The sequence below is a fragment of the Loxodonta africana genome, chromosome 26 (assembly GCF_030014295.1).
Source record: "Loxodonta africana isolate mLoxAfr1 chromosome 26, mLoxAfr1.hap2, whole genome shotgun sequence".
Lineage (NCBI taxonomy): Eukaryota > Metazoa > Chordata > Mammalia > Proboscidea > Elephantidae > Loxodonta > Loxodonta africana.
In genome coordinates this window covers 42,139,685-42,153,430 of record NC_087367.1, presented here as the reverse complement: position 1 = coordinate 42,153,430, position 13,746 = coordinate 42,139,685, and the positions used below count along the sequence as shown (strand labels likewise).

At 40.0% G+C, this 13,746-nt stretch overlaps 1 protein-coding gene across 5 annotated transcripts in view; it reads left to right on the top strand.

Annotated features, from left to right (window-relative positions):
- Nucleotides 1-13,746, top strand: part of PCCB (propionyl-CoA carboxylase subunit beta) — a 221,736-nt gene that overhangs the window by 143,205 nt on the left and 64,785 nt on the right. For all 5 annotated transcript variants that reach the window (XM_010599497.3, XM_010599496.3, XM_064277283.1 and 2 more), the window contains 2 exons: nucleotides 3,191-3,301; nucleotides 11,883-11,991. In XM_010599497.3, coding sequence (XP_010597799.3) covers nucleotides 3,191-3,301; nucleotides 11,883-11,991 — 220 coding nt within the window. The remainder of the gene's footprint in view (nucleotides 1-3,190; nucleotides 3,302-11,882; nucleotides 11,992-13,746) is intronic.

Below are 13,746 nucleotides of genomic sequence, written 5' to 3'. Positions count from 1 at the left end.
TCTCTTCACCAAAGTTAATCCTTGTCTACTATCTAGTTAGTGATTTCCTCTCCCCATCCCTCCCCACCCTCATAACCATCAAAGAATGTATTTAAACCTTTTCATGAGTCTTAGAATAGTAGTCTCAAATAACATTTGTCCTTTTGTGACTACTTATTTCACTCAGGATAATGCCCTCCAGATTCATCCATGTTGTGAGATGTTTTGCAGATACATCATTGTTCTTTGTTGTTGGGTAGCATTCCATTCTGTGGTATGTACCATAATTTGTTTATCCATTTGTCTGTTGATAGGCATTTAGGTTATTTCTGTCTTTTTGCTACTGTGAATAGTGCTGCAGCGAACATGGATGTGCATATGTCTGTTTGTGCAATGACTCATTTCTCTTGGGTATATTTCTAGGAGTGGGATTGCTGGATCGCGTGGTATTTCTATTTCCAACTTTTTAAGGAAGTGCCATATTGTTTTCCAAAGTGGCTGTACCATTTTTCATTCCCATCAGCAGTGCATAGGAGCTCCAGTCTCCCCATAGTGCCTGCTAACATTTGTTATTTTGTGTGTTTTTTAAATTAGTGCCAGCCTTGTTGGTATGAGACGGTATCTCATTGTAGTTTTGATTTGCATTTCTCTAATGACTAATTATTGAGAGCATTTCCTAGTGTGTCCATTAGCCGCCTGAATGTCTTCCTTGGTGAAGTGCTTGTTCATATCCTTTGCACATTTTGTAATTGGATTATTTCTGTTTTTTTTTTGTTGAAGTATTGCTGTATTGTGTAGGTTTTTATAGATTAGACCCTCATCAGATATGTCGTAGCCAAAAATTTCTTCTTAGTCCGTAGGTTCTCTTTTGAGCCTCCATTTTTGTTGCTCTTCAGTGTCTGTAATTTAACTATCTTACCTCTTATTCACTTGTTTCTTCTGCCTTTTTAAGTCTGTTGGTAAGTTCTTCTATTGTATCTTACTTCAGTTATTGTCCCCTTCAATTGCAATATCTCTTTAAAAATTTTTTGTTTTATTTTAGATGAAGGTTTACCGAGCAAGTTAGTTTTTCATTAAACAATACACATATCGTTTTGTGACATTGGTTGCCAATCCCACCACATGTCAACACTCTCCCCTTCTCGACCTTGCATTCCCCATTCCCAGCTTTCTTGTCCACTCCTGCCTCTGGGTAGTCCTTGCCCTTGGGACTGGTATGCCCATTAAGTTTTATTTTGTTTTATGGGCGTGTCTAATCTTTGGATGAAGGGTGAACCTCAGGAGTGACTTTAGCACTGAGTTAAAAGGGTGTCCGGGGGCCATATTCTCAGGGTTTCTCCAGTCTCTGTCACTCCAGTTAAGTCTGGTCTTTTTTTGTGAGTTAGAATTTTGTTTTACATTTTTCTCCAGCACTGTCTGGGACCGTCTGTTGTGATCCCTGTCAGAGCAGTCATTGGTGGCAGCTGGACACCATCTAGTTGTGCTGGACTCAGTCTGGTGGAGACTTTGGCAGTTGTGGTCCATTAGTAATATATTTCTTTTTTTAGATTCTCATTTTTGTTTTCGTTATTTCTTTTAGCTCTGTGTCCATGTTTTCCTTAGTTCTTTAATTATGTTTAATGTTGTATAAGGTATTTTCGATATGCTTGGGTTTATGTGTGGTAATTTTCTGTTTGTTTTATATGTGTCTTGTTTTTCATTCCTGTATTTCTCCTATAGTACCTTCTTTTGTGTTAAACATCTTTCACATAAATGTGGACAATTTTAATTTTATTTTTAAACTTTTTTTCTAGTTATTTTCTTAGCAATTGCTCCAGCAATCACGATACGTACTTTTATTTATCACAGTCTACTTAAATTAATACTGCCTTAATTCTGGGAAAAGGTAGCAACTTTGATCCAATTTAACTCCATTAATCCTGGCTTCTTTGTGTTATTATTGTTATGTATCTTATGTGTTATAAATGTAAGAATACTGCTATAAAAAAATTTTTTTTTCTTTGTAAAATCTTGTCTTTTAAAATATTTAAGAGTCAAATACATTTATGTAGTATATTATATTTAATGACATATTTACCATTTTCAGTGCTCCTGATTGCTTCCTATGGATTTAAGTTACTGTCTGGTATCATTTTCTTTTGCCTTGAAGACATCCTGAGGTGGCGTTGGTGATGTAGCAGCCTTAGTCAGGAACACCACGGAGTCCCACTGTTGTTATCTCAAGTTTAGCAGTTTTTCATGAATAAACATTTCTCAATTTGTTTGCCTTTAGTCCATTTCCAGAGCCCTGAAATGTTTGTTCTTGACAGTTTTGTCCAGTTTTATCATTGTTTTTTGGGGATAGAATTTTTCAAGGCCTTTACTCTGCCATAGCAGGAATTCTATCCACTCACCCACCCGCCTTGCTATTTGTGCAGAGTAGATGACTTTCTGTGCTGTCCTGAGGGATGTTCCTTGATTTGTGGAGACTGGGCTTAGAATCAAGGCAGACCTAAAAGTAGACCTACTTTTTCTAAGCTGATGGGACTCAGGGAAAGAGAAAGGGTCAGCAGAAGGGCAAGGAGTGATTGGGCCTTTTTCAGCTTGCCTGGGTCTTAGAGCCCCCAAACCCTGTCTTTCCCGGGAGGGGTCCTGAGGCTTGTTCCTATGGGGACTTTCTGGCTCCTCCTTCCTCCTGCTCCTGCGTAAGCCCTGCCTGAGGGTGAATGGAGTTTGAGGACTCAGAGTAAAACAGCTCCTGTCTCTCTTAGCCTTGCTGTGTAAATGCTGGGTCCCCTTTATGGATGGTGTAAAGGGGCTCAAAAGAAAGATCAGGGCTCCAGGATAAAGTTCGTTCTGAGTGAAATTTTCATTCTTCTTCTAGGTAGGGTTATACAATCAGGTTGGCTGGACTTGAGGTGTGTTTGTTGCTAAGGTGAAGGTAGAGGAGACTCTGCCTGAAGCTTTTGTCCTGGTGGAGATTTTAGGGCGCTGCTGCCAGAAAGGGAGAGACAGTATTTGTCCCAGAAGGTAACGTCCTGACCGTCACACCAGTTGTGGGAAGAAACTGCAAATATAATTCTGGTAGAAACTTTGCTGATAGGTCTCTTGCCTGCTGGCTGGAATTTCTGTGGAAAAAAGCCAAATGTTCTTTTATTATTACCTTTATTTTTCTGCAGGTAATGCCCTAACACCTGTGTAACTAGATGCCTTTGCCTTTCTCTCTCGGCAGAGGAACGTCACGGCGTCCGGAGTCATCCCACAGATTTCTCTGATCATGGGCCCGTGTGCTGGTGGGGCCGTCTACTCCCCGGCCCTAACAGACTTCACGTTCATGGTAAAGGTAAGAATGAAAGGCCTGTTTCTAGTGCCCTTTGAGAATTGTGCAGTTCCTCACCTGTAATAAAAATAACTCCTGACCCAGATCTACTTTGTTATTTGCATTCTCATTGTCTTTGTGGGCACTGATGATAAGGTCTTAGTGGAGAGATGGTCTTGGCTTGAGATCTGTGGCTAGTGGGGGTTCATTGGTAGAAGGGGGTTATGTACTTGATTGGTGGGTGATTTTACTTGTTGATCTGAATTGCAAATGATTTTCAAGTAATCAAAGGATCTTGTCCTCTGCCCAGACAGGATTATCGAATCCTATTAAAAAAGTTTCACATGAAAGATGTTGCTATAATTCGTTTTATTGGGAAGTTGTTTTTTAGGCTCCACCTTTATCTTGTCTGCTGTTTCTTGCCATATTACTACATTTTGACTGTAATAAAAAAACTGTTGTAATATATATAACACAGCATTTGCCAATTCAACATTTTTCAGGTGTACAATTTAGTTATATCAATTACACTAATCACTTGTGCAACCATCACCCGTAATTATTGCCAAATTTTTCATTACCGTGAACAGAAACTCAATGCTTCCTAAATACTGACTCCGCCTTTCTCCAGAAGGGCATTTTAAAATGATTTTTATTAAATGAAGCCTACTTGAATGTATAAATGGGTAATTCGTCTTAATCTGACACCTTTTTTTTTTTTTTTTAATTAGACTTTTCCTCTTAAGTTTTTTTTTTCCCCAATAAAAATGAGCAATAAACACCAATACAGAAAGGTTGGGGAGGGGGAGTAATTATTCAACCTGAGAACAGTGCTCTTAGAGACTGCTGGAGGGAGTGTAAGTGGGATAACTGTTTTTTCAAGGGCAGTTTGAAAATAGGAATTAAAAAGTTTCCAAAAGGGCATACTCTTCGATCCAACTACTCTGTTCTTAGGAAGTGATCTTAAAGAAATGATGAAGAAAGTGCCCAAGGGTTCATGTAAAGAGATGTTCACCACAGCATTGTTGACAAGAGTGACAGATTGAAAGCAACCTAAGTGTTCAACAGCAAGTTGAGTTTTAAAAATTAAGATGACCACATCTCTTATTTCTTTATGAAGCTGAATTCCCTGAACTTTGCCCATTAAATCTACATATGTATGTATGTAACGCTGTATGTATTAGTTTCCTAAGGCTGCTGTAACAAAGTATTACAAAGTAGGTGCCCTACAACAACAAAGTTATTATCTCATAAGAGGCTAGAAATCCAAAATCAAGGTTTCAGCAGGTCTGTGCTGTCTCTGAACGCTCTAGGAAAAGATCTTTTTCTTGCCTTTTCCTAGATTCTGTATTATGTGTCCTTGGTTTATGGCAGCATAACTCCAATCTCTGCTTCCATTGTCACAAGATACTCCTGCCTCTGTGTGTCTCTCTGTGACTCTTCTGTAAGGACATCATTCATATTGGATTAGGACTCACCCTATGTCAGTATAATCTCATGTTCATTGATAGTAGACAACTGTTGACTTTGGTAAAGGGAAAGACAAAACACAGTGTAGGGAAAGTCAGCACACCTTAACCAAGGAAAAGCCATGTAAACTCCCTAAACATATCCAGACACCTGAGGGACTGAATTTCTGGGGCTGAGGGCTGTGGACCATAGTCTCAGGGGGACATCTAGGTCAGTTAGCATAACATAGTTCATAAAGAAAATGTTCTGCACCCTGCTTTGGTGAGTAGTGTCTGGGGTCCTAAAGGTTTGCAAGTGGCATCTAAGATAGGGCTGTTGGTCCCAGCACATTCAGAACAAAGGAGCATGAGGAAAACCAAAGACACAAGGTAAATATTAATCCAAAGGACTAATGGACCACGTAAACCATAGCCTCTACCAGTCTGAGCCCAGAAGAACGAGATGGTACCTGACTCCTATCACCGATCTAGACAGAGCAGAGGAAAACTATAGAACAGAATTCAAATTCACAAAAAAAGACCAGACGTACTAGTCTGACAGAGATTGGAGGAACCCCTGAAACTACAGCCCCTGGACACCCTGCTAACTCAGAACTGAAGCTACTCCTAAAGTCCACCTTTCTGCCAGATTAGACTGGCATATAAAACAGTAACGCCCACGAAGAACATGCTTTTTAGTTCAATCAAGTATACGAGACCAAATGGGCCACATCTGCCCAAAAGCAAATACGAGATGGCAGGAAGGGTCAGGAAAACTAGACGAATGGACACTAAGAACTCAGGGTGGAAAGGAAATGGGGGAGAGTGCTGACACATTGCAGGTACTACAACCAATGTCAAAAAACAGTTTGAGTATAAATTTTTGAATGAAAAACTAATTTGCCTTGTAAATTTTCACCTAGAACACAATGAAATTAAAAAAAAAAGTTAAACACTGATACAATACCTTTATCTACTCTGATTCTAATCCAGTTTTGTCCCTCATCCCAGTACTATCTTTTATATTATTTTCCTCCAGTACAGGATCCATTTTGGGATTATGTATTACAACCTTAAAAAATGAAATTTGTCAGAAGTATAGGGAAACATCCATACCTGTATTGCTGGGGATGTAAATTTGTACCACTTCTTTTGAAGGCAACCTGACAATATACATTAAATTGAAAACATTAACACCCTCAGATACAGTAATTCCACTTACAAATATTGTTCTGTAGATACACCACCACGTGTACCTAGGGATGGCTGTAGTAGGATATTTATTGCAGAATTGCTTGTTATAGCAAAATATTAGAAACAACCGAAATGGCCATCAGTGGGACTGATACATACGTTATGATACTTGTCCTACTCTACTGGTAGAGGATGATCTGTTAGGTGAAAAATTTTTATTTAAAAGCAAGTTTCAGAACAGTGGGTACAGGGTACTGTTAGGAAAAAAATGTGTTAGAAAATAAGAGGACAAATATGTCCATAAATGCTTATATGCATGGCTGTCTCTGAAGGAAGGAATTCACTAGGGATTGCTTTTGGGGAGAGGAATTGGAGACCTGTGGATAAGGGCTTAGAAGTAGACTTACTTTCCACTATAGCCCCTTATTCTGGTGGTGCAGTGGCTAAAGCACTCAGCTGCTAACGGAAAGGTCAGTGGTTTGAACCCACCAGCTGCTCCACAGGAGAAAGATGTGACAGTCTCTTTCCCTAAAGATTTATAGCTTTGGAAGCTTTATGGGGCAGTTCTGCCCTCTCATATCGAGTCACTATGAGTTGGAATCGGCTCGGTGGCAGTGGATTTTTATTATCTTTAATTTAGAAACTAAGAATTAAAAACCCGTCACCTTCTTATATCAAACCACTAATTATTAGTGTCTTTCAGTGGCTTTACCTTTTTTTTTTTCATTTTTACTGTGCTTTAAGTGTAAGTTTACAAATCGACTCGATCTCTCGTACAAAAATTTATATACACTTTGCTATATACTCCTAATTGCTCTCACCCTAATGAGACAACACACTCCTTCCATCCACTCTCTATTTTCGTGTCCATTCGACCAGCTTCTGACCCTCCCTGCCCTCTTATCTCCCCTCTAGACAGGAGCTGCCCACATAGTCTCATGCGTCTACTTGATCCAAGGAGCTCACTGTTCACCAGTATCATTTTCTGTCTCATAGTCCAGTCCAATCCCTGTCTGAAGAGTTGGCTTTGGGAATGGTTCCTGCCTTGGGCTAACAGAACATCTGGGGTCCATGACCCCAGGGTCCTTCTAGTCTCAGTGAGACCATTAAGTTTGGTCATTTTATGAGAGTTTCGGGTCTGCATCCCACTGCTGTCCTGCTCCCTCAGGGGTTCTCTGTTGTTTTCCCTGTCACGGCAGTCATCGGTTGTAGCTGGGCACCATCTAGTTCTTCTGGTCTCAGGCTGACGTAGTCTCTGATTTATGTGGCCCTTTCTGTCACTTGGGTTCATAATTACCTTGTGTCTTTGGTATTCTTCATTCTCCTTTGCTCCAGGTGGGTCGAGACCTCTTGATGCATCTTAGATGGCCGCTTGCTAGCATTTAAGACCCCAGATGCCACTCTCCAAAGTGGGATGCAGAATGTTTTCTTAATAGATTTCATTATGCCAATTGACTTAGATGTCCCCTGAAACCATGATCCCCAGCCCCCTGTCCCTGCTATGATGGGCTTCGTAGCGTTCAGTTTATTCAGGAAACTTACTTACTTTTGGTTTAGTTCAGTTTTGCTGACCTCTTCTGTATTGTGTGTTCTTTCCCTTCACCTACAGTAGTCCTTATCTACTGTCTAATTAGTGAAAAGCCCTCTCCATCCCTCCCTCTCTCCCCACTGTCCTAACCATCAAAGAATATTTTCTTCTCTGTTTAAACTATTTTTTGAGTTATTATAATAGCGGTCTCATACAATATTTGTCCTTTTGCAGCTGACTGATTTCACTCTGCGTAATGCCTTCCAGATTCCTCCATGTTATGAAAGGTTTTACAGATTGATAGTTGTTCTTTATTGATGTGTGATATTCCATTGTATGAATATAACATAATTTATTTACCCATTCATTCGTTGATGGGTACCTTGGTTGGTTACATCTTTTCGCTATTGTAAACAGTGTTGCAGTGAACATGGGTGTGCAAATATCTGTGTGTGTACAGGCTCTTATTTCTCTAGGATGTATTCTAAGGAGTGGGATTGCTGGATCACACGGTAGCTCTATTTCTAGCTTTTTAAGGAAGCACGAAATCAATTTCCAAAGTGGTTGTACCATTTTACATTCCCACCAGTAGTGTATAAGTGTTCCAATCTCTCCACAACCTCTCCAAGATTTATTATTTTGTGTTTTTTGGCTTAATGCCAGCCTTGTTGGAGTGGGATGGAATCTCATTGTAGTTGTGATTTGCATTTTCCTAATGGCTACTGATCGTGAGCATTTCCTCGTGTATCTGTTAGCTACCCGAATGTCTTCTTTAGTGAAGTGCCTGTTCATATCCTTTGCCGATTTTTTAATTGGGATGTCTTTTTGTAGCTGAGTTTTTGCATTAACATGTAGATTTTAGCTATCAGACACTGATCGGAAATGTCATAGCTAAAAACATTTTCTCAGTCTGTAGGTAATCTTTTTACTCTTTTGGTGAAGTCTTTGAATGAGCATAGGTGTTTGACTTTTAGGAGCTTCCAGTTATCTAATTTCTCTTCTGCATTGTCAGTAATGTTTTTATACTGTTTATGCCATGTGTTAGGGCTCCAAGCATTGTTCTTATTTTTTCTGCTATGATCTTTATTGTTTTCAATTTTGTATTTAGGTCTTTGATCCATTTTTTTTTTTTGTGCATGGTGTGTGGTATGGGCCTTTTTTCATTTTTTTACGGGTGGATGTCCAGTTATGCCAGCACCATTTGTTAAGGAGACTGTCTTTTCCCCATTTAACTGACTTTGGGCCTTTGCTCTTATGAGGATGGATTTATGTCTGAATTCTCAGTTCTTTTCCATTGCTCTGTGTATCTGTTCTTATACCAAGTACCAGGCTGTTTTGAGTACTGTGGTGGTATAATAGTTTCTTAAATCAGGTAGAGTGAGACCTCTCACTTTGTTCTTCTTTTTCACTAATGCTTTACTTATCCGAGGCTTCTTTCCCTTCCATATGAAGTTGGTGACTTGGTTCCCCATCTCACTAAAAACTGTCATTGGAATTTGGAACTGAATTGCATTGTATCTGTCGATCGCTTTTGGTAGAATAGACATTTACTGTGTTAAGTGTTCCTATCCATGAGCAAGGAATGTTTTTCCACTTATGTAGGTCTCTTTTGATTTCTTGCAGTAGTGTCTTGTAGCTTTTCTTATAGATCTTTTATGTCTCTGGTAAGATTTATTTCTAAGTATTTTATTTTCTTGGGGGCTACTGTAAATGGTATTGATTTGGTGATTTTCTCTTCGATGTTCTTTTTGTTGGTGTAGACGAATCCAACTGATTTTTGTATGTTTATCATGTATCCTGATACTCTGCTGAACCCTTCTAGTAGTTTCATTAGTTTTCTAGAGGATTCTCTAGGGTTTTCTGTGTATAAGATTATGTCATCTGCAAATAGAGATGCTTCTTCCTTTCCAATCTGGATGCCCTTTATTTCTTTATCTAGCCTAATTGCTCTGGCTAGCACCTTCAGCACAGTGTTGAATAAGAGTGGTGATAAAGGGCATCCTTGTCTGGTTCCTGATCTAAAGGGGAATGCTTCCAGACTCTCCATTTATGATGATGTTGGATGTTGCTTTTGCATCAATGCCCTTTATTATACTGAGGAATTTTCCTTCTATTCCTATTTTGCTGAGAGTTTTTATCATGCATGAGTGTTGAACTTTGTCAAATGCCTTTTCTGCATCAATTGATAAGATCATATGGTTCTTTTGTTTTATTTTTTTGATGGATTACATTAATTGTGTTTCTAACGTTGAACCATCCGTGCATACCTGGTATGAATCTTACTTGGTCATGGTGAATTATTTTTTTGATATGTTGTTGAATTCTATTGGCTAGAATTTTGTTCAGGATTTTTGCATGTAAGTTCATGAGGGTTATAGGTCTGTAATTTTCTTTTTTTGTGGCATCTTTACCTTGTTTTGCTATCAGGGATATGCTGGCTTCATAGAATGACTTTGGGAGTAATCCTTCCTTCCTAATCTATGTTCTGAAATACCTTTAGTAGTAGTGGTGTTAACTCTTCTGTGAAAGTTTGGTAGGACTCTGTAGTGAAGTTGTCTTGGCCAGGGCTTTTTTTTTGTTGGGGATTTTTTTATGATCTTTTCAATCTCTTCTTTTATTATGAGTATATTTAGTTGTTCTACCTCTGTGTCAGTTTAGGTAGGTAGTATGTTTCTGGAAATTCATCCATTTCTTCTACGTTTTCAAATTTGATTACAGTTTTTCATAGTTATCTGTTATGATTCTATTAATTTCAGTTGGGTCTGTTATAATATCACCCATCTCATTTCTTATTTGGTTTATTTGCTTCCTCTTCTGTTTTTCTTTTATCAGTTTGCCCAGTGGCTTATCAATTTTGTTAATTTTTTCAAAGAACCAGTTTTTTGTCTTGTTAACTTTTTCAGTCGTTTCTCTGTTTTCTATTTCATTTAATTCTGCTCTAGTTTTTATTATTTGCTTTCTTCTGGTGCCTGGGGGTTTCTTTTGTTGCTCTCTTTGTTTTTGTTCAAGTTGTAGGGGTAATTCTTTGATTTTGGCCATGAGGAATGCTTCAGCTGTGTCCCAAAGGTTCTGATGGGAAGTGTTTTCATTCTCAGTGGATCCTATGAATTTCTTTATTCCATCCTTCATGTCTGCTATGACCCAGTCGTTTTTGAGCAGGGTATTGTTCAGTTTCCAAGTGTTTGATTTCTTTCCCTGCTTTTCCAGTTATTGATTTCTACTTCAAGTGTGTGGTATAGGCTCTGTTCTACAGTCTTATAGGGGCAGGGCTGGTTAGTGTAGGTACAGGTATCTGGTTGTAACAGGGGATCATGCTTTCATTAAGGCAGGGTGCTGACAACTGTCCCCCGAGTGTCTGTGAGGAAAGTACGTCCCTGTTCTCTAGCGCGTACAGGTGGGTGCATTGTGCAGACAGACCATGGGCACCCAAGCTTTTGGTTTTAAGGCATGGGTGGTATCGGTTATCCTTGGACCTCTGTTGCAGGTGGCTGGATGCCCTAAGTGGCGCCACTAGTCCTTTGGCCTTTTACGTGTCTAGTTGAGGACCCCGTTTAATAGGCAAAGCGGTTTCAAAAATCAAACACGCACCTCTCTACTCCACAGCTGAACCAGTTGCAGTCTTCCAACAAGGGTCTAGTCTCCTGAAATAGGCCCACACAGGTCTACGCAGGGAGGAAATATATACAGCGTTCACGAATCCTGTATTCCTGTCTTGAGCTCCCCCAGTTAGTGGAGCTGCCAAATTATCTTTTCCCCTAGTTGCGAATTTATGCCTTCTCCATGGCCGTGAGAATGGCTCAGGATGCTCAGCATGGCCTATCTCAGGCCCAGGGAAATCAACAGCCACCAAAGTTGGCTTGGGGACATGGGACGCAGTAAAATATACGCAAGTACATAGCTTTTGCCGAGAGCACCGTTCTTGTTTGGTTCCAGAGGTGTGAGTAGGCTTTGTGGCTGGTTGTTTCTCCCTGAGGAATTGCAACCAAACGCTACCACCAGTGTGCTGCAGCAGCTCCCAAGAATGGTACCTGAGGGATCATGGTGATTCAGGTCCGGCACCCCGCTTCTGAACCGTCTCTCCCTCCCCGTGCCACTCAGTCTGTTTTCTGTCTTTGCCTTTGATGTTCAGAGCTCCTAGTTTGTCATAAATATAAATGTTTCACTTGTTTTTTTTCGGGTCTTTGTTGTAAGAGGGATCACTGGAAGCGTTTGGCCACTGTGCCATCTTGGCCCTGCCTCAAGATTTTTTTAAGTAGAAAGACAGTGTATAAAACCTGACCTTTAGTTTGGATGGGCTTCTTTGAGCTGGATCCTAGCCTGGTTCTGCCACCATGTCAGTACTTTCTGTGCATTTATCTCATTGGCTGTTTGAACTCTAAGCCTCCATCTAACTCTGGTGTTCTAAGAGTGACCATTGTGAAATCTCTGATTTCAGGACACTTCTTACCTGTTCATCACTGGCCCTGATGTTGTGAAGTCTGTCACCAATGAGAACGTTACCCAGGAGGAGCTTGGTGGTGCCAAGACCCATACCACCATGTCAGGTTAGAGGCCTTGAGGCTGATCTTACTGTTGTTCAAACCCTAGGAAGAGGCTGTTGTCCAAGAGAATGGTGACAGTTTTTAAAATAACCCCTAATTTGCAGAATTTATTTAGGAAGACTGTGGATTGAAGTACTGACTTAAAGATATAGTGATAAAGGTGGATTTAGTACCCCAAATTTATTAAAAGCAATAACAGGTATTACTAATGCTTTATGTGGGGATTGAGTGGTAGAATTCTTGCCTTCTTCCATTAGGGAGACCCGGCTTTGATTTCCGGCTAGTGCACCTTATACGCAGCCACCGCACCTGTCTGTCAGTGGAGGTTTGGATGTTGCTATGACATTGAACAGGTGTCAGTAAAGCTTTTAGAGTAAGACTGATTACAAAGAAAGGACTGGCAACCCACTTCCAAAAATTGGATAATGAAAACCCTCTGTATCGTAACAGTCTGATCCACAAAGCAGTATGGGGATGGTGCAGGACCGGGCAGCATTTCCTCCTGTTCTGCACGGGGTTGCGGTGGGCCAGAGGACAGCTTGACAGGAGCTAGCATCACCACTACCACTGCCAATGAATGCTTTAATATTCTTTAAAATAATTTTAAAGCCATTTGGAATGGTGGTTATAAGTAGGTGTGATTTATATGTGTACAGTTGAATACTGAAAATGTATGTTTTATTTTATCATTAGTTTTTTTACTGCGATGTTGGGGTAAGTTTTAGAGTAGTTGGTGTTTTACCAGTGGAGACTGGCCAGGTACAGCCGTAATGTAGTGGTCAAAGCCCACGTATGCGCGAATTTGTTCATAGGTCTTCACTTCGGTGAGGTTATGTAGTATCTCACATGCTGAGTTTAAAATGTATAAAGATTATTTTATGCTTTAGCATTGAAAGAAAAATTTGTGTTTCTGCAGAAAGGCAAGGAAATGGGAGCAGGGCATGAATCAGATATTAGTGAAGACATGTTTGCTGTTGGAATAATGATTGCAATTCCATATTTTTTTGAAAAAAAATCCCCACAAGTTGCTCACTACACATCAAGCAGTGTAACTAAAAAAACTAAAGATGGGAGAAATTGCCTCAGTGAAAGATTTAAAGCAGTGAGAGGCTGGTGTGACTGCTTTATGTACCATGCTGGAGTGTGGTCAAAGCATTGGATCATGGTTGAATTGTCAGTATTTCCTTGTTGTTAGTTGCCTTTGAGTAGATTCTGACTAATGGTGACCCAGTGTATGCAGAGCATCCCTTGGGATTTCATGACTGACTTTCGGAAGCAGATTGCCAGGCCTTTCTTCCAAGGAGCCTCTGGGTTGGTTTGAACCACCAACTTTTTGGCTAATACTTAAGCGTTTAACCATTTGTGCTTCCCAGGGGCTGCTGTTTCCCTCTTGGTGTACATAAAATAGAGGTGCGTCCTACTATCACTGAAGACTTAGATTTGATGAACTGTGATTTAAAAAATTCAGTTCAGATTCCTTTCCATCTCAGGTTGACATCAACCGTGACTCATTCCTTTCCCTCACCCATTTATTTGTTCCATCTCTAATACACACCCAGAACCTGAACATTGGTCATTGTTGACTCTCACCACAGCCGATTTTTACCCTCTGGTCTCAGGGCTTATTGGAAGCGGTTTTCCTTTCCTACTTGTATAGAAAATAATATTGAGTCTTGGTGTCTTAAATTTGATGAAATATGCTCCTTGTTTCTCCTGATTTCAGTACTGTTACATGTTTGTGGTAGAAAATTTAGGAAA